The sequence below is a fragment of the Orbicella franksi genome, chromosome 4 (genome assembly GCF_964199315.1).
Source record: "Orbicella franksi chromosome 4, jaOrbFran1.1, whole genome shotgun sequence".
NCBI classification, from domain to species: Eukaryota; Metazoa; Cnidaria; class Anthozoa; order Scleractinia; family Merulinidae; genus Orbicella; species Orbicella franksi.
The window spans coordinates 16341677-16366173 of NC_138148.1; the positions used below are offsets into that span (position 1 = coordinate 16341677).

General features: G+C 38.5%; 4 protein-coding genes and 1 long non-coding RNA gene across 7 annotated transcripts in view; 2 read left to right on the plus strand and 3 right to left on the minus strand.

Moving 5' to 3' along the window:
- LOC145484866 (uncharacterized) overlaps nt 1-24497 on the plus strand; it is a 118272-nt gene that overhangs the window by 89289 nt on the left and 4486 nt on the right. The window contains exon 2 of the long non-coding RNA XR_014049081.1: nt 18244-20489. This is a non-coding gene — a long non-coding RNA (uncharacterized LOC145484866). The remainder of the gene's footprint in view (nt 1-18243; nt 20490-24497) is intronic.
- Nucleotides 1-24497, minus strand: part of LOC145484802 (uncharacterized) — a 180862-nt gene that overhangs the window by 74455 nt on the left and 81910 nt on the right. The gene's annotated exons all lie outside the window — the stretch shown is intronic.
- LOC145484482 (uncharacterized) lies at nt 2316-6749 on the minus strand (the record flags this gene model as incomplete). The annotated part of the gene is made up of 2 exons (XM_081463099.1): nt 2316-5347; nt 6444-6749. Coding segments are annotated over 2 exons (477 nt in total), but the record flags the coding sequence as incomplete, so codon positions are not given.
- Nucleotides 8294-24497, minus strand: part of LOC145484825 (uncharacterized) — an 82402-nt gene continuing 66198 nt past the window's right edge. Inside the window, exons 1-3 of one of the 2 annotated variants that reach the window (XM_081463467.1) lie at nt 12226-13186; nt 9133-9227; nt 8294-8677 (exon numbers count right to left, since the gene is read on the minus strand). In XM_081463467.1, coding sequence (XP_081319593.1) covers nt 8630-8677; nt 9133-9227; nt 12226-12667 — 585 coding nt within the window. In that variant the 5' untranslated portion in view covers nt 12668-13186 and the 3' untranslated portion in view covers nt 8294-8629. Of the gene's footprint in view, nt 8678-9132; nt 9228-12225; nt 13187-24497 lie in introns of those variants that run through there. The other variant, XM_081463468.1, reaches the window with a different exon arrangement.
- Nucleotides 16151-16933, plus strand: LOC145484860 (uncharacterized). The gene has a single exon (XM_081463501.1). The coding sequence runs from the start codon at nt 16466-16468 to the stop codon at nt 16811-16813; it is 348 nt and encodes a 115-aa protein (XP_081319627.1). The 5' UTR covers nt 16151-16465; the 3' UTR covers nt 16814-16933.

The window sequence follows — 24497 nt, forward strand, 5'->3', positions numbered from 1 at the left end:
TGACATGGGTAGGAAATGACATTCCTTGATTGGCACCTGTCACTTCAAATGACTTGAAATTCCTGGTGTGAACTAAGATAGGTCCAATCTTTATTTGCGTGAACTACCAATAAAATTCGATGTATTCTGTAAGCAGGAGCGGTGTTTAAATCAGGAGCCATAATCGGGGACGGAGACCGTAAGCGCGCGCTATGTCTAGTATTGGGGCTGTCCCTATGATATGGGACAATTTTTCTATTTTTAGAACAAATTGCGCCATCATGTGCGGCACACGCGCGTACATGCTGCGTGGATTTTTGCGGCTATAGCGCGGGGAAATGGCGTCCGAAATTCCCGAAAGGTTTGATACTTTTGGCCCACAAATCAATACGTTCATGCTTGTTGGAATTTTGCCTCAGCATTTTCGTCGTAAGCTGCTCCAGTTTAAGTGAAATAAAACAGTGCCGAATTTAGTTATGTCCCGCTTTATATCGCTGACCAAGTTGTGTTCCGCTGCTTCTTTTACAAGAGCTCCACATTACTCCACTCTAAGTTTCACATATGTTAAAGATTAACTGCTTTTCCATAACACAGCAAAAAACCAGTTGGATATATTTGGATATAGCACCGTTTCAGGAGTTCAAATTTTCCCTCCTCTTGCCACACACTTGCCAGGATTTCGCCAGAGTCTATCTCGACCGAAAAGTAAAACAAAGTAATTGCAAGTTTGAGTTTCGCCTGAATTGTAAGCAACGCTTGATGCTTTATCAAGGCCCAATAAGTGACCATAAAGTTTATGTCTGTAGATGCTGCTCAGTTTTGTTTGTGCAAAAATCCAATAAATTGTCTGTTGTCCATGAATAAGAGCGCCCGCCTATGCGTGTTTTGTACAATCAGTAAAACATGACAAATCGGACTTCCCCACTTTCGTGTGAAAACGTACATCGAACTCATATATTATCTCTAGTTTTTAAGCATGTTTAAGGTTGATAAATGTTTGAGAACATATTAAAAGCTTAGTTGAAAATATGTGAATACAGCAGAAATAATCAGCAAAGTTACGATGACACTTTCCGTCTTTAATCAACTCGAAAAAACGATTTCGATTTCGTTGGTTGAGTTATCAAAACTCCTTGTCTATTTTATTTTCGCAGTGTAAAATTTCACTATGTTAAAGAAATACACATGATGTTAGTAGCCTTTTGGCGTTGGTGAAAATTGTTGTAGCATCTCAGCGCAAAAGACAACGAAAGAAATCTTTGTCAAGATTTGTTGACAATTGAAAACAACAACTCGGATTTGAAGCTAGGTGCACGCGTTGTACTATGCAAATGAGCTACTTATGTATGCGTCAGACTTTCCTTTAGAAAACTTTTGCAAACTCGCCAAACAAACAGAAGCAATAAGAAACTATCAAAAACAGGGTTTGGTTATGATTAAGCATTGTTTGGGAAACTCTCAAATGAACTTGATACCAGAATAAAGAGTTTTCTTTCATAACTTTTCTTTACAGAGCAAACGGAAAAGCTTACGCGTTCAACTAGCGCGAGCACATATTATTATTCATTCACAGCGCGAAATTGAAGTCTTGTTTTCGATCCTGAAAAACTCACCTTTTCCATCAGCTCAGAGCATAAAACTACATATAAGAGCCCTGGTTCTAATTCCTTGCCTTATTCCCGGCCATCGCTGTGAAAAATCTGCAAGAGAATCTCGCAACTCTCACCATTTGATTACGCAACGTGACAACATCCCCGTGAGAACCCCTGACACGTGCGTGGATCCGCAATTTGCCCTTAAAAATAGAAAAATTGTCCCATATCATAGGTGCGCGCGGATCCCAAGACTTACGGTCTCCGTTCCCGATTATGGCTCCTGGTTTAAATTTGATGCTTATTTTAGTGACATTTTTGGGATTTTGGGCAAAAAACCAGGGGGGGGGGGGGGGTGATCTAACTCCTAAGGGAAAAATCACAAAGCCGGCCCACTTTGTCTTTTAGAGTGCTTGGGTATTACCTTAAATCTGACAAAGTTTCATCCAAAAAGGAGAGATGACATTTATCACCCCTGTCTGGTACTCTGGTAAACTCGGTCTTGAACACATAGGGCTCAAATTTCTAGCGAAAGTTATTCTTGTCGTGTTCTTCAATATTCAAAACTGATATGTGCATTAATCAGAGACTGAAACGCTTATGTCAATGAATCAAAGTTAAACAAGACTTCTTACTCCCCCTTACAGAAATCAAATAAAGGTCGAGTTTTGTCCGTTGTGCTGTACATGCTAAAAACAAATTTTTCAGCCGAGGACATTTAAAACAGTAATAGATAGCATTCATTTGCCATTATTCGCCACTATTAGCGACTGTTCGCGACTGTTCGCTATTATTCGCATTATACGAGACTATGCGCACTATTCGTACTATTCGCTACTCGCTATTCGCTTTTCGCGATTAGTATATACCAAACCAGTGGGTAGTGCTTTTCGCGAACTCTGATTGGTTACTCAAAGGTGGCGCGACTAAGGTTGTAAGCAAAATGGCTTCCCGGTTTGCTACCGTGGCAGAAGAGCAAATTTTAGCGATAAACTAGGCAGCTGTCCCTGAGAACACCAAGAGGGCTTCAAAATTCGGCGTGGGTGGTTTTTACATGTACCGTTTTATTATTCTTAGCAGTGAAGTTATCCCCTAAGCCGACACAAAACGACTTGTTTGCAATTGCTAAGTTACGTGAAAGTTATTATTTCGAGGTAGTGAAATTAAAACAATGTCAGCAATGAAATTCTATGAAATGTCTTACAGAATGGTTTCAAATGGAGGAAGAATTCACAATTCCTTTTGAAGAAATGTCGGCAGAGCAACTCAACAAGTGTCTTCAAAAGTTTTGCCTGTCCGCAAGAAATCGAGACGGCAGTTTTGAATAACAAGAAGTCCCCAATTCGGGCCGTTTTGGATCACCACTTGAGAAGTCCTCCGTTGTACAAATCGTTTTCTATTGTTGGAGGCGGCTCAGTTTACCGTGCTGTCGTTTCACTTAGCACACGAGACACGTTATGATTTCTCTCTTCGATCACGTGATGTATCATGTGACTCTTCTTGCGCTTTTGCACATTTTGCGTGCGAACATACGAAAAAAAAAAAAGACTTTTTGCAGTCTTCTGAGTCAATGTTTGCGGATGTTTTATCCTACTGGTTTGGTATATACTAAAACAATTATTCCCCTCAGTGTCGGTGGCTAGCAGTGGTTATTTACCGAGTTGGGTTTTCCGCCCCCCTCCCCGCCCCGACAAGGTGTTACACGGAAAATATGCCACGTCTAGTTATACTTCTGTTGCAATAACACCATACGTGAAAGTTATCATTTAGTTCTTTACAAAGTTGCAATTTTTTAATTGTATTTTCAAATACATCATTGTAATCATGGTAGCCTGTTACATGCATGTCTTTAGATATATGTTTTATTACGCTATAATCATTATATAACTGTCTTAATCAGAGTCAATAGCCTTCCCTGTTGTTCTTTCAGCGGACGAGAAAGCCAAAAGTGTGTATCCGTAGTCGACTATTTTATGTCTACAAGCACAAAACTTAATAACATTATTCTATCTGCAATGCCTTAAAATGTTTTTTCAAAACGTTTAAAGTAATAACGTTGTCATGTGTCATAGTTAGGTATTAATAATACGCAGTCATCAATGATTCGTATGCACTATATTCATATCCCAGGAAGGGGGCACTCCCTTGTATGGCCTATACAGGGAGGCTCCGGCCGAAAGGGGTACCTTTCTCAGGCTTCAGGTATATAAAAGTGTAGAGATTGCACTAGTTGACTGGTTGAGGCATATGAAAAGGTAGAGAAATCTGTCATTTAGTTATTTTAAAAGGCCTTTAATTAAAATTTTTTGAACAAATGCACCTTACGACTATATCTTTTTATTTATCAGGCACTACATGAAAATGACAAGAAGACTTTCTTTTTGGCGATTTATTCTTAATACGGGCCAGTATGTGAAAGGGATACCTTTTTAAACTGAAAGGTATACGAAAGGTGTATCTTTTCTGTCAAGATGGTATACAAAAGGGTAAGGGGCTGGACCTCGGGAAGAAGCATCCCCGTATAGAACTTTGTAGAGTAGCACTCCCCCCCCCCCCCGGGAACTAACCGATGCATGCCACCGACCAACTTGAATTCCCGGCCCGGGCTTGAATTGCCTGTCTAATTATCCGTAATAGATTGTACGATTTCCTCCTTACAATGATTTTGGATTAACTGAATTGAATTGCTGACAGGGTGGTGCTAGCTGCAGCAGCAGAATTTATTTACATTCCCTTCACATCGCAAGATGACTTACATCTACTCGAGATAAGCTGAATACAAACGATAGACTTCAAAAAAACCGAAGCCTAATTGTTCCAGTATTGATGACCAATTTAAAGTCCGTTACGAGCCTATAGACTTATATAGACGGCACTTTAGAGCCATGTTTTTAATTTAAGGGGGTATATTTTCTAACTCAAATAGCATGATGCTGTTTTTAACAGCGTTTCTGTGCCCAGGCCCCTTCCACACAACGCTGGAGAAATTCGAAAACGGCATTTTTACTCTGAAGACGCAAGAAATGTTTTCCGTCCACACTAGGAGAAATTTGAAAACGCAACAATTGCCGGCGGAAGAAATGCTTGGCTGCAACCTTGAGGTTATGGGTTAATCACACGATTATCGTGACGATATCGTTTTCGAAAAGTTTCGTTTTCAAGATGCTTTCCGTTCACACTTAAACTTCAAATTCCTCTGAATGGCAGAGAAGTTTCGAAAAGCTCTGTTTTCCGTGGTCAATTTCTCCGGGTTAGTGTGGATGGCGGGCCTAGCTGTAGAAATAAAGCTTCCTTTTCAAATTTCTCCGACGTAGTATGGACAAGGCCTTAGTTTCCACAGAAGGACATTTCAGTCCATTTCTTGTGAACAACAAAATGGCCTATTTCGCGCGTCTTGATAAACTTTAAGTTTGTTTTAGTAAATACGTAGTACGTTAAGATTGTGGTCGTATATCTAGAAACAAAGAAATTTTAGATAAAGAGATACGCCCACTATGGTGGTGTGGACTGATGCGCCCCTGGTGCATTGTTCCCCTGTCACATGTAGCCGGGTTACAAATGTGATTTTTTTGATGTTGAGGATAAAACAGATGATTCCTCTCGTCTTAGGCTGGACACTCCCAGTAGTGAATGTAACAGTACATATCATGGTCTCCACTGCTGATACCACCCTTGCAGGTACAAGTATAGGTTCTCTTGCAATCTGAGATGGTGCTTGAGAGCAGCACTGTTTTAGCGTCATTCGAGTCACAGCTGACACCAAGAAACTTCTTTCCCTGCAAAAAATAATTAGTTCATGCAATTACCTTTGCAAGTTGATCAAAATAATGGTATTGCATTGGTTAGTCAACAAACAGGCCTCTTTCTCCGCAATTCTAATATATGATCTATCAGATATTCACTTGTACTCCTTTTTACAGGTATACACCTAAGGAACAAATTACTTGAGCAGCTCCCAGTTGGTTTGGTAACTCAGTTGGTAGAGTGCTGAACTGGTGATTTTCCCTTTTCTTATCTTACCTATCCATAGTTTTTATCTGTACAATTTATATACATTTTTTGTTATATTCTTATACATTCTTAGATAGTTTAGTTTGATATTTATAACTAATTGTACATACATTTTTACTTTGTTCCTTTTTTTCCTTGGCGCACCTGTAAACGAGCTGGTGCGTCCTGTAGACTCTGCTTATCAAGTCTATGGGAAGCACCGTTACCATAGCTAAGTGTATGGTCCAAGTAAAATAAACTGTCTGCGTCTATGTCTATACGCTAGAGCGAAACGGTATTATACCGCGCGTGCACTAGACCTTTCCTATGAATAACAATATTCTTTAAAATGCTGATTAACTGAGCCTTACAATACTAATTGTTAATATATAATTATTGCATAATTAACTAGTGTTGTAAATAATGTGCGTTCCAATAATAAAAAGAAAATTTGCATTTGCCATGTCCATTGTTCTTAGCACGAGCTGCACGTGCCATGTAACAACTTATCATCACTAAAATTAGAATAACTAGGTAAGGAATGGTAACCATTGATTTTCCTCTTTTTGTAATAAATTAGCAATCTAGTTACCATTGGCCTCACTAGTACGATTTTCGCTTAATTTAGTTCCAGGACACACGATACTCATCTACCCTAAACTCCATTGTGCCACTAGAGCTATAGGAATGAAAAAAATTACTACGCTCATGCGAAGCTAAACCAGCGCATCGTAATGGACTGGAACTGACTTGCAATAGAGGTTCCTGCGGGTGAATATCATTAAAAAGAGATGAACATTATTTGCATTTGAAAAGATTCCTCGCATTAGCAGTTGTAAGCTAGTGAAGAATACGAATATGGCCTATTACTTTGGGACGTACATTTGATTCCGTTTTAGCGATCGATTGACGCGCATAAACCGAATCCGCAACAACGCCAGGGCTGGCTCCTGTATTGTAAGAACAAAGACCCAGATTGGCAGAGCTAGGTGTCCCGGGGGGACCAGTGAGGCCCTGGGAGCCATTGTATCCTGGTAGACCGGGAGGACCAGTGAGGCCTTGGGTACCATTGTATCCTGGCGGTCCTGGAGGTCCAATAGGGCCCTGAGTACCATTATATCCCGGCGGTCCCTTGGGACCTGGAATCTTACTTGTGTTGATCGACTGAAATGAGAAAAAAAGATAGCGTTAAAACGTGCCACTCACTGAAACCATGTCACCTGCGAAGGGATCCGCATTATAGTCTGAATCTAGTTGAGATTGTGGATGACCATAAAACCTGCACTTTCAATAGGCCCTTTGCCCGATCCGGTTACATACAACGGAATTAATTATGTTGGGACGCAAGTTACACAGTGGGACTTTCAAAAGAAAGGAAAGTCGGGCTGGACTGGTACGAGTTTCTTTGTTTTGGAAGTCTCACTCACGGTGTAACTAGTCTCCCAGCATAACTAATTCCGTATCATCTGATCGAATCGTGCAAAGGGACTATTGTTTTAAGGTGTCTAATAACGGTTTTAAGCACTTGCAGCACATATACTGTGATGGATCACATTGCTACTCTTTCTGAGTATAGCCAGAATAATGAGATCAAGCAAATCCCCACGCATTTATTGGCAAACAAGTTTTGGTCATTTTTCCAGCATAATAGGTTGATATAGCAATTTTGGTACAATTTCAATCACTTGTAGTTTTAACTTTACTAGTTTTTCACCCAAATCAAGCCCGTATAAACATTTTTGAACTACTACCTCTAATGTTTTCAACAGCCTTCTCCCCCTACCTTCTCTTCCAGCTGTAAAATTGTTTGTCGAACAGCCTATAGTGCGAGCCAGAGGTCTCGTGTATTTTGTTCCTAAAAATGGAGAACGAACAATCTATATCGAAATATTCAGATGTTCAGTAAAGGAAGCAGAGGAAGCGAAAAACATGTGCAGAAACCATGCCCTATGCACAATTGTTTCTTGGGAAAGTATCTCCTACGACTATGACTATGCAAAAATTACTTAATGGTTTACTTGTATGTAACTTCCATTTGACGAGTTACTACTGCCTGCAGAAGATACCTTTCCTTCAATCCCCTGCATCTGCAAGAAGACGAAAATGACAGGGAAACATTTGAGGAGACTTATATACGAGTGAAAAAAGATAAAATGAGGCTTTTGTGTTAATTCAATTCCTGCACAATAGAAATCCCTTTGCCCTCAAATAGTGAAAAGAAGGAGAAGGAGAAGAAGAAGAAGAAGAAGAAGAAGAAGAGGAAGAAGAAGAAGAAAGATAGAAAACAACAAAAACAACCAAAAAGCATAACAAAGCCAAGCAAAACAAAGAGCCCATCTTAATTATTTTTTAGAACAAGAGTTGATTGAAGAGTAATAACCACTTATAGAACAAGATATATCTTATGCACTACAATAAAGCATCGCATTTTCCTTGTCATACCTAAGTAATAAACTTACTTTAATTTTCAGCTTCTCTAGCTCTGCACTAACCTGTCATAGATTAAAAAAAAAAATAAATAAATAAACCAATTATTGTCAAGACAATAAAATTCTTATGCTGCCCCTCAGTTGGTGTTTAAAGGTGACTAGTTATGCGTGGCTAGGGTATCCCAATTGGGATGAGGCATTCCGTTTTCAGACATTCTGAGAACCATATGAGCAAATTGGGCAACGAATGTTTATTTGTTACTGAACTAGGGTGAAGTCCTCGGAAATATTGGCCGAGTTCGAATTTTATGGACCAAGTCAAGTCAATTTCAAGTCAGTTTTATTTAACTCACAGAAATACGTAAAGAGAGTTTTAAGATTATTTGCAATTTAAACTACGCCTGCAAGCCGTGCGTCGCAGGGGTATTCCTTAACCTTACAAAAAAAAAAAAAAAATGAGTTCGGCAAGATTGTTGGCCAAATGTGAAGGAAAACAACAAGCAACAAACTGATGTCTTTTGCGCGAAGTTTTGTAGAAGCAATTCGCCGAATTTAATTCGCGAATGGTCGTACATATTGATATTACTATGCTACACCCATGACATTTTCTCTGACATTAATGGCAACGTCGATAAAAATTTATAGTAAACTCACTTCTGCTTTAAAGGTTTCCAGTTGAGTAGCCACCTGCCATAAAGAAAGAAGACACAAAGAAACAAATTTCCAAATAGTTCCTTAACAATGGCTTCGAACAGGGAAGCCACAATTGTTAGTTCAAACGAGATCCGGCTTAGCTGGTTACTATAATCTTAAGGGAGGAAAATCTTTCCCGCGTGGCTTCCCAATCCACTTCCCATCATTACATATTGTTACTGTGGTTGCAAAATTTTGCACTTGCTCGAGATACCGAGATTACAGAACGAGTAAAAATGGGCAGGAGTCCTGAAATGTGAGATTTCACAAAATCGTACTGTAATACCCACGTTCCTATTTCTAAGGCATTCAGAAATCAGCTTTTCAGTGTGCACGGAACTGATTATGGAGCAGGGTGGGGAAGGAAGGAAGTTAACCAAGCAATAAACATGAAAGTTAGTTGAATGTACTAAGATGCCAATCGACTATTGAAGTGCTGTATCGCTTACCGAATTTTCTTCAAGAGAAGATAAATTCTTTTTCATTTCTTGTACATTCTTCGAAAGGCCTGCATGCTCAGCCTTAGATTTTGTGGGATCACCTCCTGTTGATGAATGAAATATACGAATGACACCAAGCGACAACATGAAATAGAGGAAACGCGTCATATCCCCAACGTGGGTGTACATCTCCACATGCCCAATCTTTCTCTTTTTTTTTTGTTTGAGTTATAAACATTTAATCAATTAATGATTTTTTTTAAAACTTTTGTTGATAACGTGTTGTGTCAGGAAAATAGTAAAAACGTGTTTCCCTATGATAAGGTATTTGTCAGTTTATTGTTGTGACAAAAGAATGGTAGTATTGATCAATTAAAGTTCAACGGTCCACTTAGCAGTATTACACGCCAAAAGCACACTTGGGTAAAAAGAACGTAACCAACATAAAAACATAACACAACCGTAAGGCAAGGACAAACCTGAAATTTTGTTAAATTAGCAGATTTTATAGATTGCCCATGGCTCCGGAAAAACACGATAGTTCGCAATAACAATAACGAATATTGTAGATTCTGTGGTGATGCACTATGTTGTGTTTAGTTGTTATAGACAATCATCACTTTAAAGAATCAGCCAAGTTAAATAACTCTGGGACGCGGAACAGGTTTCTTCCACATGTACATTAAGCACGCCGAAATTTTAATCCGTAGTGAGCGAGAGTAGACAAAGCACAGCGCCTGGGAAATGAATGTTGAGCAGTCGAGCTAAGTTATGTGATGAAGATAATTGAGCGTCATCAAGTATTGCTAATGTGTTTACTTGTCGGAGCAGGCCTGCAAGGAAATTTCAGAAAAGACGCCGCGTCTGATGGCAAATGAAAATTAACAACAGTTAATCGCCCAAGACTGAATCAATCTGTTTTTGTTACAGTATAGAGCTACCTTTGAACCCGCCGAATAACGAGTGTTAGCAGACAAAACTAGACCAAATCACCCTTTTCAGTTCAACCCCAGCAATAAAAGTTTAGCCATCTGCGGTTTGATTTTAAGTCTATATAGAGGACAGCTCTGACAGCAACTTCACACAGATACGTACAGTTTCAACTAGATTAGATTGCTATAGCTAATGGGGCTCTGGGGCCTCCGTAATGGAACGACCCCTTCTGTTGGAAAAGAAATACACGTCTAAGATCATTCCACTTTACTTGATGTTAGTCATTAACCACAGCATATCGACCTCCACCAGAGGAGATAATACCGCACTTACTTTTCTCCGGAAGGGTTTTCACATTTTTAAAACATCATTCAGTCTAACTTAATGTTTTTGTTTGTTGTGGAATCTTCGTGTGCAGTAGTTGTTCACGAGTGTGGTATGTTGATTGATACAAGACGGCAAAAAATGTGGCGGGAACAGACCAGACGAAAACGAAATAATATCTCACGTGCTAAAATACTATGATTCTTGCCTCTTGGCTAGAAAAAAATGCCATTTAAACTCAGCAAAACTGTAATTAAATTCAGGAAAATTAATAATTCTATGAACCAATGTAAACAGTATTAGCGCCCCGTTTGCACGCAAACAGCCAGAATCATTTGTTAAGAAGCTTGCCTCCGTAATAAAGCAGTACTAACACTTTTTCAATTCTATCTAAGACCTTATTTACCGTAAACTTTGACTTTTTACACAGTTGCAGCCAGCAACTTTCAGTTTTTTGGCCCATTTCTATTGACTGATCCCCAGACTTGCTCAGTCCAAGTACTTAATTAAGTACTCAATAAACGTCGTATCGGTGACAACAATATTCATTACCTCACAGTAACGTAAAATTTCGTTTAATCTTAAAAGGAGTACAATTTACCGGAGGAACATTGTTTTCGAAGACCGAAAAAAAGAATCATGCATTGTCGTAGTACTCGAAGAATCTAAAGAATGCAATTAAAACTACTTGTGTACTCACGAGGAGAACACAGAAGACTGCAAGTTCATTCGCCAAATAAACATAGCGTTATTTACCGTCGATAACCTTTGCTGAAAACTTTAAGTCCTTAAATAACAATTTTATCAGATGTTATAGACTCAACTAAAAAAAAAGTTCATTCAAATAACACACCAGGTCAGTGTCCGTTGGGAATGAAGTAATTTGAGTTGAATAACTGGCAAACAAACCTGAACCAAGAAGATCGAAATCTGAAATTTTTGCTTTCTTTGTTTAGTAGTCATAACAAAAATGGGATGACCAATCCTTTACTTTGGAAGCTATTAAAACGCTATTTATTTTCATTCCCTCAAGAAAATATAAAGCACTTGTGTAAGGTTCAATGTAAATTTTTTGATGATCGTGTGACTTGGACAAGTCAATAAAGTTCGGACGAGTCAATAAAGTTCGCGCGCACTTTTCTGATTGTTTATAGACGAAGCCTTCAGTCCACGTCTTGAATGTAGTAATCCTCAAGCAGTAAATAGCAAGTGCTTTGCAACTATTTTATTTTGGACTGGTGATTTTGTTGCTAGTGTCCAAAAAAAGGTGTCGTGTCGAAATTTAAAAACAAAGAAAATCCGTACCAAATGCCCTCCAAGGTTGTCGATCATTTGATCTAGAGTTTTGAGGCCCATTAGATGACAAAGACATCTGCGTTGGGGACCTGAGAAATCGGAGTAGTTAATCGTGAACATTGTGGACGACTCAGCAACGGGTTAAAGAAACCATAATCTATTGTGATTCTTATTTCGCTATCGTGAGTAAATAAGCGAAATGGCGTTATCCTTAACAAGTTTGATTCCGAAACAACAATAGGATTCAACACCTTTTAGCGTAATTTTAAAAGCATTAGATTTTTGACTAATACATTTATCCTTTAACAACATGAGTAACAAATACAATGCGAGGATTTTTTTTTCACTCACTTCAACATCCCTGCGTAGATACAGGAAATGCCAGCAGTCGAAATGTTCAAAAGTAAATTTGAAATAAATTTGAAAGCACATACATTGGCATAATTTAGGGCTTCTCGGGAAAAGGAAGTTGGGAAATTTCGTTTAGTAAATTTAATATATAGCTTTCTTTTTGGAATAAAGTTATGCGCAGGAGATAATTGGAAATACCTGTTTCTCCGGAGCAGGCGCAGTTCACAGGTGAAACTTTGCCAACTAGCATCAACAAGGTCAGCAAAAGTGACGCTGCGGAAACGAAACACACAGCCAACAAAATCACTCGATCACAACCATGATATCGTCCAGACGAGTTAATTCCCACAGGGTTGGACCACGAGTTGCGTTTTGAAGAATGGCTTCTAGCGCTTAATTTCCCATTTTGATTCACACCACTGAATTCGTTTTGCACCTCCTCTTCGGGAATGCCATCAAGTCCCTCTTGAAATTCCTTAGCGCCACGATAATCGATAGTGGAGGTCTCTTTGTCTTCATCATGATTAAAGTTGTCTGTGCTTTTTTCGTTGAGAGGTAACGAGTCCGATGACTCAGTTTCACCCTCCGTAGTGGAAGGGCATAGTGGCTCTGGGGAAACACGTTTTTTTAAAAACGCCATTTTCTGCTCCTTCGAAGTGCTTTTCTTGGTCGAGTTGCCAGTGGCGGTGGAGAGATTAAATTCCTTTAGTGCTCAACTCTACAAACAGGACATCCGGAGTGCCAAGGGTTTGAACGACCGATGAAAAACGTAAGGGGGCGTATCAAGTCATACGACAGAGTTTCCATGGAAACTTACTGACATGTGGTATCTTCCTTTTCAAAGACTCATCATGATGACTTTTAAATGTGTAGAGCAACAAAAATCAATTATTTGTGCATGAATATTACCATGAAATACAGGGATATCTATCGTTTAGTAAGAAGGCGAAGGAAAAAATAAGAAAAGAGACTGAGATTAAGATTCTGCGATGCTTACGTTTATTGAGTTCAGAGATTAAATTTTGTTCGCAAAGAATGTGCAGGGTTTAAATTGATGCCTGCCTGTTTTTTGGTTGCTAACAACGTCTGGCTCGTTATAAACAGGACATCCGGAGTGCCAAGGGTTTAAACGACCGATGAAAAACTTAAGGGGGCGTATCAAGTCATACGACAGAGTTTCCATGGAAACTTACTGACATGTGGTATAATCCTTTCCGAAGACTCGTCATGGCGACTCAGGCGGTGTTGGACACGGTTCGCGTGACAGCATTCGACCAATCATATGTCGTCTCCGCAAGAGCGATGGCGGACACAGTTTTCTTTGCGAATGGGAGAGTAGGTTGTCGTTTCTCGAGCGATTTCTGCACTCATCTTGAGAATCAAACGAACCTTTTCTAGGGGCTGCTAGTGTAAAATCTAGACCAGTTATTGGCCAAGCCTTAAGTGCAGGTAAGCAATTTTTGCATCAGAACTAGTCAATGGAAATCATGCTATGTTGAAAACGTATGTTTACCATACGCGCTTGACAAGGATATATTCTTTTGGTCGTTTGCGGGGTAACAGGGATCGGTATTGTGAATTATTTTTGCGTGAAACTTTAGTTCGAGAGGTGAACTTTAAGAAAAGTCCGGTGGGCCCAGGCGGCCGCCGTCGTTTTAACGGTCAAAATCGGCCTTGAAGTTAGGGCATTTTCCTTGATTTGTCGGTTGTTTGCGGTATTTCGCGAGAGTGACTGCGTGATTTCTACCCTTGTTTTAAGAGTATAATTTTGTGGTTCGGCTTGTTCCCTTTACATCTTAACGTTTTTTTTTTTTTTTATGTTATTTTCTTGTAGTGCGTATGTCATCTGTTTGTTTGACCGATGTTCAAGATTTTTGGATCCTGCTTTGGATGCTGGTCCATTAAAGTACAGTGAGTTTTTACTATCATGCATGATCACTGCCCGTCTTGAATTGTTATCTGTAACAGAAATTTACTACTCTTGGATCGGATGTTATTGTTCAGCCATCTATGACTGATTATATTTGATCTCCCACTTCTTTATGCTTGTTTTCCTTTGAATTTTGGTAGTGGTGGGAGACCATACATCAATAAATAATAAGTATTTCATGTGTATAGTTACGCATAATTCTCAACCCACCTGGAGCAGAAGAAGCCAATGTACTTGAAGCAAATGCTGAATTACAAGCTGGTGTTATCAAAGGCTATGGGCTTGGAATTAACTTTGCTATATTTCCCAAGAACAAAATTTATCCACTAACACTTTAGTGATCAAACAAGGAAAGCTACAGCATGCTGCTTTTTAGGATATCAAATTTAGAATGGAATAGACCAAAACAGAATAGATGATGACATAATGCAAGTGACTACTTAGAAAGCTGCATGGCAATCCCAATTTTTTTTTTCTTAAAATTGCTCGGCTGCAAGTGTTTAATATAGCGCATCTGCTTTTATTTTAAAATGTTGTTACAATTTAGTTATCTCAGTCAAACCATCTCACTATAGATGATCTAAGATACAGCTACATGCTAGATCATTCTAAATTCAGTTGGTCACAGTTATTACAAGTCGACACGATGAAGTGCTGTGGAGACTGTTTTTGGCAAAATTTTTAACAATTTCCAAAGTAGGAAATGTTATTATCAGTACATGATCACTGTATTGTTGACCACAGCACTTGCAGTAAATAATAAATTTTAAACTGACAGATAATTCAAATGACCTTCATAGCACTGTTCTGGGTAAAGAGCTCTCTCTAGTTTACACAAGTTACATTGAACTTTAAACTTCAGCAGAGGTGTGATATGACGACATGCAACGAAGGCAGGTCAGGACCATGGGCTAATTGACCGTGCCTATCATTCACAATCTTCCAGTTTACTATATGCTTGTTAAAAAGGGACAAAACAACAAGATCATTATTTATATGACAAGACAGTGATATATACATCAAGATTCGTGTATATACAGCAAATTCATATATATACAACAAGATTTGCATATACATTAATAATTCATAAGGTCAACTACCAACCACAAGATGTATACCACATCACGTGCATGTGTTTGGATACCCAATGAAAAACAGTATACCACTCTCCAGTGAGAGTGGTATATACCACTAAAATATGCACAGTGACAACTTGCACAAAATCAATGAATATTTATTACTCAGAAGTAAGCTTTTACAATGTGCCTCCTTTTGTTTTCAAAGTCACACCCATTTGCGTTGCTTCTTTCATTTCTGCATCGAAAACACGCCGAAATGTCACAAACCTAAGAAAGCGAAAGAAAAAAAGTAGTATTAAAAACAATGCACACAAGTAGTTTACGCGAACCAAATTTTATCCCCAAAAGATGTAACTTACCTTCTGTCGGACATGTCCAAAGGGTTCAATGCAGCACTCCATTTACATCAGAAAGGTGGCACTTCAGTCCGCAAATAATCGAGTACAACTAACGGGAAGGATAGCGTTCCCCAGAAGAATTGTTTACTTCTTGAACGAACTTCGACAGCCAGTAGTTGAGACTGCATGCAGGCATATCTGTAATGGCCGTTTCCAAAGTTTGCACTCTTTCTTCAAAGTCTTTCGTGGTAAAAAGACCGCCGGGTTCCAAAGTACAGGACTTCACTAATCGATGCGGTTTCCATTCCTCGAAAACCTTACACGACCATTTGGCTTTATAAGCTGTTGATTTCGGTACTGCATTATCAACACTTTTCTTCTCATCCTCCACACTTTTCGGCTACCGAAATCTCTCGAACGACTTTCTTGCGATATACATCCTGACTGAACGACAACTTGTAAATGCTGGCATCCCCAGCACCTTTCACATCTCAGAATAAATTAAATCGCACCATAAATGCAAATTAATTACGCCGGTAAAAAATATCATTGATATTGAAATTATCGAGGAAGGAATGTTAGACAGCAAACAATTCTAATTGGAAGTCTTTGTTTATTATTTCTTTAAGAGTGATCATGAGAAGTTATTTCCAAAACTCGTGCTTCGTGTTTCATCGGGGTATCCAAACACCTCGAAACAATAAAGGCACGAGGCCTACGGCCTCGTGCTTTCATTTGTTTCTCGGTGTTTGGATACCCCAATGAAACACTCGCTCTCGTTTTGGAAATAGTACATCAAGATTCGTCAGCTTAAATACTAATCAAGCATTGTAAATGTACAGGAACATTAAAATTCGTCTACGTACATTAAGATTTGTGCACATTCATCGAGACCCAGGCATGCAATGAAGATCTGTACATACATTAAGATTTTTGTATATATTAAGATTCGTGCACTTCGGAAAGCGTGAGCGCTGGATCGATTATCGTGTTTTCAAACGGCTACCGAAAAATGACAGCAAACATCAGCGAATTCGTCGCTGCCAAACGAGGAAGACACCTGCTCCTTGGTTCGCCGTGTTTACAGAGCCATGACAGGAAAAGTGCCTCGTGAAAGGTCACGAGTCAGTGGAGGTAACTCCAGCAATGTTGAAGAAGAGTTGAGGAGAAATTTTCAAATTCCCCGTGTTGTCGCACAGCAGCCTCCGTTGTACAATCCACGAGTGAATTATGGAAGCAGTGGTAGTAGTGGAAAGAAAGGGAAATTAAGATCAAGTTCCTGGAAAGGAAAGTCAGCGAAAGAAAGTCCGCATAGTATCTCTTGTAAAGAATTGGTGCTGTTGCCAGCTTCTAATGTTGATGAAGTTCCACGCTTTGGTAAGAAACGAAAGCTTCAGGGACGGGGCCTGTACATAGACGAATTTAATTTCAATGCTTGATTAGTATTTAAGCTGACGAATCTTGATGTATATGCACGAAGATCTTGATGTATATTTAACAAATAAAAAAGCCTCAACTGTGCTCTGTTCTGTTGTAAAGCACGCAGGAAGCGGTGGAGCACGAGAGAAGTGTAGGGGAAAACAGACGTAGTCGAGTGTTTTTCCCCACTTCTTGAGTGCTCTACCGCTTCCCAAGTGCTTTACAACAGAACAGAGCACAGTCCAGGCTTCTTTATTTGTTTTATGATAAAGAATCCGACAATTTCCCCACGCATTCGGCTGAATTTTCAAACCAAACTTCATTTTCCAAATGACTAAAAGTGGCGTCAGCCGTGCACTGTTCTCCGATAAAGCACGCTAAAATAAGCCAATCACAATCTTTGTTACAATTGTTCAAATAATTTGATTGGCTAAAGAAGCGACAGCTGTCAATCACAAACTGGACTTCAGCTATCTTTTAGTTTCGAGTAGTTTGAGTGGCTTTCGAGAGAAGAACGATGCTTTCAAAGTTCGCTTTTTAGTTAATTTTTAAATACGGATCTATAGCCAGGTAAAGGTTTATAGCCCAGAGGAATCCGGCCGTATTCTGGCCCATGAAAACGTGGATTTTTCCAGTGGAAATTACGAAAGAGGAGCTCAAAGCTTGCGGATGAAAATGTGTTCTGATTGCGAATTATAAATGTATTTCTTTTAGATCGAATAATTATTAAACCTTGGCTTGATATTATGCGGTTTGCGGTGGTCTTTTGAGCTAGCCAGTTCCATGTGCAACAGAGATGACCGGAGAACAAGCGTTGCTACACTGCATGTAAGTGTTGTTTGGGCAGTTGAGCATTTTCACAAAAATAAAGCCTCTCATCATTAACAGAGACAGTTCAATTGTTGTTTTTGTCGTTGTTTTACTTCTTAAGTATAATTTCCGCCTTCGTAACAAATATAATGTCTTTTATCGAAGCACTGTTTAGATGGAGAATTTGTCTATTTCGCTACCTCGTGTTTTGTCGACGGGAATCTAGCAAAACTTGCTATTTTAGTATAGTTTAACACTACTGTTGCTAACAATGGTCTCTGTGAGCCACATTTACTGCAGACAAATAGCTCGTTTCCATTGCGTTTGTCTGAGTCACAGGGGATGTTTAATTTGGGTCAAATTTGTCAAAATTCCGAAGCAAAATTTGAAAGCCAACTTACCGTCATCAACCCGTGCTCTGTTCTCAGATAAAGCACGCTGTTCAAGCCAATTAGAGCGCGCGTTATATGTAAATCTTGATGTATATATATATATATTGTCTTCACATATAAATAATGATCTTGTTGTTTTGTCCCTTTCTAACAAGCATATTACTAATTTATACGTTTCCAGAATATGGTTTTTGTGCTATTTTACTGTTTTTTTTTGTTGTGCTTATCAGTACTTTTCAAATATTCAGTTTAAAAAGCATTTTTTTTCACATCTCACATCTGCAATTTTAGTTGCAACCACTTCAAATAGCACGAGGTATATTATTTGTCCAAAGCATTCATTTTATGCAACTCATCCTGGCCTTCTTTCCATTGAGCCCGATTTCCCTTTTAAGTGGCCTCGCATGTACTGAGACCACACGAATGGACACTTGGAGCAGACACTAGGTGAAGAGAAATCTCAAACTCTCATCAGTTTGAACATTGATATGTTTGAGGCAAAGTCATTTAGACCTTTTACTTCAAACACATTCAAGGAAGTTGAGCAAGACCGACATCGTGTTATCCCATTGTCTACAAAATAGATCCACACAGTACATATTTAATCTTGGATTTGTAAGTTGAACAAGAATTTGCTGGAAGTGTGACCTGGTACAGGGGATGAATACATTAATTTTTTTACCACTTACATTGAAGCAAAACATACCACGCTTCTCCCATTAAGATTCTAGTTTTTTAGTTCCATTTATTGCGAATATTTTTTTATTATTATTTTGAAAGAGCCATAGCTCGTTAGGAAGCTGTTTATGATTCCTTTTGGTTAATAAGGAAATAGAGCGGGAGAAACTCGATTAATCAAGCTTTACGCAAGTTTTCAAGGACAAAACATTGCTTTGATTTCGAATTATTCAACCCTTTTCTTCGTAGGTTTTACTTCTCAGCTCTCTTATCGTCGAACGAAAACATAACATGTTGTTGGCCAGCGATACACTCATACACTTCATACACAAGTCGAGATATCTAACAACGAAAGTGCCGAAGGTAGGTTAAATTACGGCAAGTAAAGATCGAATTCGAAGAGGTCAGAAACGGAAATAATTTATCTTCCAACCGTAGAGATTCGACGAACCGCGAGGCTTCGATTCCTAAGATCATCTGGTCAGCACTGAAAATCGTGGCTTTGTAAATCGAGCAGAAGTCATCTACAGCTCTTATTTGGCCTGCGGAACATCTCATATCAATGTCATTCGAGATTTGTTTCAGTATCGGATGCGAGAGAACCTCCTATAAGTCATATTTCCACATCCCATCAGCGCGTGGAGATGTTTGCTGTTCAGCGATCAGATAAAAATGAGCTCCAGGGGAAATTTCTCCCGGCATGCTTTGCGAATCGTGTCTAACACCACCTGATGACGGACTTATAAATGTGTAGAGCAACAAAAACCAATTACTTGTGCATGAACATCACCATGAAATACAGGGATATCTATCGTTTAGAAAGAAGGCGAAGGAAAAAATAAGAAAAGAGACTGAGAGTAAGATTATGCGACGCTTACGTTTATTGAGTTCAGAGATTAACTTGAGGTCGCGAAGAATGTGCAGGGCTTAAATTGATGCCTAGCCTGTAAATACTATAAAATTTATCAGCACTCGAAATGAAAAGCACACTTGAAATAATTAAGTTTCAAATTCGGTAGTTTGAAATGACCCTTGACATGTAATTAATACATTTCCGTACAACTGTCTGACAGTATCAGTTACGTCTGTTTGTTGCAAGCATAAGGAACTTTCAACACAGTTCTTACTGAATAATATTAATAAACTAGTAATAACCCAAAGTTAGGAAATGCGGGCGAGGACGATGCTTAGTACTTTGTGTTACTAAAAATGTGTCAGAATTGTTGTAATCAGTGGCGCATTGAAATTAATTTTTTTTTTTTTAATTAATCTCATCTATAAACTCATCTCATATACAATAATCTCATCTCATAATCTCATCTATAAATTAATCTCATATATGTATAACACACCTATTTGGTTCTTGGGGTCATGACATATTTTGCCAATTTATGTGTTCAAAACTGAAAAGTGTACGTGGAGGTGTTTCATAGAGCAATTTCACTAAACCTATGAAACAGTCACCTACACTATAAAATTCCATGATACACTAGTTTGTTTCGTTTTGAAAAGTTTTACTGAAACGCTGTAATTGTGTTTTTTTCTAATTTTTTTTCGTCACAAAGGCTCATACATTGATCATTTGTTTGTCGCGCTTTGTCACGCTATACTCAACTTTAAAACTCCAAGGGCGAGCGTATATCACAACTCGCTCTTCTCCACAGGACGAGAACAGATCACAACTCGCTCGACTCCAAGGACGAGAACAGATAACAACTCGCTCGTGGCGGACTTCAAACGCGACATAAACACTGAACAGGAAACGTCCCAAGTTGACATGCTGCAATGCTCACTAGAATCTTCAGAATTGAAGGAGGTGAGTCGCCCAGGAAGAAGAATGCTTGAGTTTCACGTGATCCGAGGTCCAGATACCGTGATCGCGATGCGCGTGATAAAATCGCGTTCTTTGCATTCCATACATTCTTAGTGGAAGTCCACCCAAATGAGGCAAAAATCGAGTTAGGACCAAACTATACAAGTTTTCATCGGTTGCTGCTCTTCTTTTTTTTTTTTTTTTTTTTTTTTTATTATTTATTTATTTATTTATTTATTTGCAATAACACAAGGGAAACCAATGCTTACTTACAACACTAACTCTATTTACATTATATTGCTCTAATTATTTACACTATTTAAATTACAATAACTAAACGACTTACATTACTAACAAATACAGTTACACGACTTACACAATTAAGAAATACAGTGACGACAAGGGGCAAAGAAAAAAAAAAAAAAAAAAAAACTGAGAAGAAAAATAGCTAGTTATCATTACAGCTTGAGGTTGTAGTACAGAAACATAAAAAAACAGACCAAAGGCATGTGGTACATTAAAAGTAAAATGAGTTATGCATCTGACAGGAGATTAGAAATAGATTAATGGGTAGGAGATAGATAACCCTACAGAAAATATAATCTAAAATATCAATTAAATCCTCATGTATCCTGTAAGAGGTTTCCATTTCTTCGTGTCTCCACTTTTTGTTTCTATCTCATATTGTAATTTTAGTGTGCATATGAAAAGCGTAAGATTTGGATGATCATTTTTTGTTTTAGCGAGCCATATGTGATATCGTGCTAAGAGAAAGCAGTAATTTATAAGAAGCGCAAATTGAGAGATATCTGGCCTCAGACCCAAAGCAGTAATATTTGTCGAAGCATAATCTCTAGGAAGTAAATTTAAGTTTTTCAGCCATTCAGTAAGTTTATTCCAAAAGTGAGATGTTTGACGGCATGACCAAAAAAGATGAATTATTGACTCAGAGGAGGTGTGACAAAAACTGCACTTTTCATCGCCCTGTAGACCTATTCTAAATAAAAAGTTATTGGTTGGTACACGTCTATGTAAGAATTTAAACTGAAACTCTATCAGCTTAGTGCTCTTTGTGCATTTTTTAGCTAAAAGATAGGCAGCATTCCAATTTATGTTGTCATTTATTGGTAGGCCACAATCCTCTAGCCACTTCTTTTGACTTGACTCTGGGGTTAAACTCTTGTTACTAATCAGTTTTTTATATATTATTGTAGTTGCTTTTTTGACCTGCAAAATTCTTGTTGTAAGTGGCTCATATTCGTGGTCGGTGTTCTGTAAATCTTGAAAATTAGAATCAGTCCGAAGAGACTTTACAGCCGATATTAATCCGTAGAAGCTGAGAGGGCGAGGGTCTATTTCATACTTACAGCGGAAATCATTTAACGAGAGAAAGTTGTTGTCCGGTCCTAAAAGATGTTTCACCCGAGTTATTCCCTTGGTGAACCAATTTTAAAAAAAAAAACTGTTTTGTTGGCTATCTTTATTAGGGAGTTATGCCAAAGTTGTTGATCCAGAAAGTGATCTTTCGATGTTATTTCAGGTTCAAAGTTAACTTCCGCCCAGATTCCTAATAGTTCTTTTAAAAAGGCATCCGAAGTTGTTATTGTCGATAAGGTGTCTCTAACGTTAAGGTTGTAGGAAAAAAAGTTTTGACAGCCATATTTTTTTAGGGTTATATCAAAAAAGATTTTCCATTTTCCCTTATTGTTGTTATCTAAATATTTTTTAATCCATGTGGTTTTGAGAGATTTATTGAAGGAACTAATATCAATCATTTTTAGGCCACCACCACCGAAATCATTGATCATTACCTTCCGTTTTATCTTGTCGCCTTTACCATTCCATAGAAAAGTGTAGAGTAATTCATTTATTTCTTTTAAAACCCTGTAGTTTGAGCGAAGAGGCGAGAGTAGATAAACCAATTGGGAGACCACTAGTGATTTGATAACAGTGATTTTCCCTAACAATGTGAGTCGGCGGTATTTCCAGCATCTCAGGATTTCTTTCACTTTTTCAAGTTTCTCATTGTAGTTTAAAGAGGCAGATAGTTCGGGATCTGTTGAAATCCATAGACTTAGGGATTTTACTTTGTCTTTTGGCCATTTAAGCTCTTTTCCTGATAACAGAATTTTATCACTTCCAATACTTGCGCCAATCCATAGAGCTTCCGTTTTCTTATCATTGAGTCTGAGGCCAGAGACTTTGCTGAAATCGTCAAGCATTGCAAGGGATGAAAGGAGAGATTCACGTGACCCGTCTAATATAAGTGTTGTGTCATCGGCATACTGACTTAACTTAATTTCCACATTATTTACAGAGATTCCCTTTATATTAGTATTTTTCCTAATTGCCGTGGCCAGCACCTCTACCGATAGGATAAATAAATAAGGTGAGAGCGGGCAGCCTTGCCTAACACCTCTTTGAATTTCAAAAAAATTACTTGCCCATCCATTATTCAGAATACAGCTTTCAGTATGACTATACAGGGTTTTCACCCAGTTAATTAGCGAAGCACCAAAACCGTAGGATCTTAATGTTCCATGTATGAAGGACCATTCGAGAGAATCAAATGCCTTTTCAAAGTCAATAAAAAGTAACAGGCCCGGGATATTCTTTTCTGTGGCATATTGGATAATAGAGTCAATGAGTCTGATATTTTCGCCTATAAATCTGCCCTTCAAAAATCCTGTTTGATCGTGATTGATAAGGTTTGGAAGTACTAATTTAATTCGGTTTGCAATAGATTTTGCTGCGATTTTGTAATCAGTGTTCAAAAGGGTAATAGGCCTCCAATTTTTGATGAAGTATAGTTCCGCATCTTTTTTTGGAATTAGTTTTATAACCCCTCGTCTTTGTGTTACTGAGAGGCAGCCAGAGTCAAAAGCATAGTTGAGGGCCGAGATTAAAAAAGAAGAAATGTCTTTCCAAAAAACCTTGTAGAATTCGGCGAGAAGTCCATCCGTGCCTGGCGTTTTGTCAGACTCCATCTTCTTCAGGGCTTCGAAACATTCCTTTTGAGTTAAGGGGCCTTCACATAAAGTTTGTTCTTCATTGGTCAAAGAAGTGGAGTTCACTTCAGAGAGGAATGTTGACTGGATGCTGTCGGGGCTTTTTGACGTATAAAGATTTTTATAAAAAGCCGTACATTCAGATAAGATATCTTTGTCTGTGGTGACAAAGTCGGTGTCATTAATTTTTAATTGACTAATTGTTCCTTGTTTACAGTGCCTTTTTTCGAGGTTTAGAAAATATCCGGAGTTCTTTTCGCCCTCGTTGTACCATTGCGACTTTGACCTAATGATAGCGCCTTTGGTTCGATACTCAAAAATGTTTTCTAGCTCTTTCTTTAAGGTAAAAATTCTTTCAGCAACAATATGATATGAGGGGTTACTATTGCTTGCATTGTCTAAATGTTTTTCTAACAAGGCGATTTCGCGTTCCAACATTTCTTCGCGTTTCCTTGTTGTCGCGTTTTTGTATGCAGCATAAGATATTGATTTTTCTCGCACCTTTAATTTAATCATCTCCCAAAGCAGAGCTGGGTTCACTGAGGTGTCGTCTTTGTATTGTTTCACAGTGCTTTCAATTGTTGTTTTAATTTCTTGGACATATCTCATTTCGGATAAAAGGGACGTGTTCAACTTCCAAAAACCTTTGCCTCTGGGGTTCGAGTGTAAAGCTAGATTCAGAGTAATCATCGAATGATCCGTTTTGAAACCAGGAAAAATATCTGCATGGGTCACATCACATAAAGATGATTCACTTACTAGAAAAAAATCGAGTCGGCAATGTATGACTGGTTGGTTTTGGCGCCAAGTATATCTCCTGGCTTCTGGGTTGAAAAGTCTCCAAATATCAGTCAAACCAAGATTTTCAGAGAAATCTCGAATCACTTTTAAGGCATTTTTGTGTGTTCTGGCAAGGCCACCCCTCTTGTCTTTTTCAACGTCAAGAACTAAGTTAAAGTCCCCACCAATTATGATTTCACCACATTTAAAGTTTGATAAATGA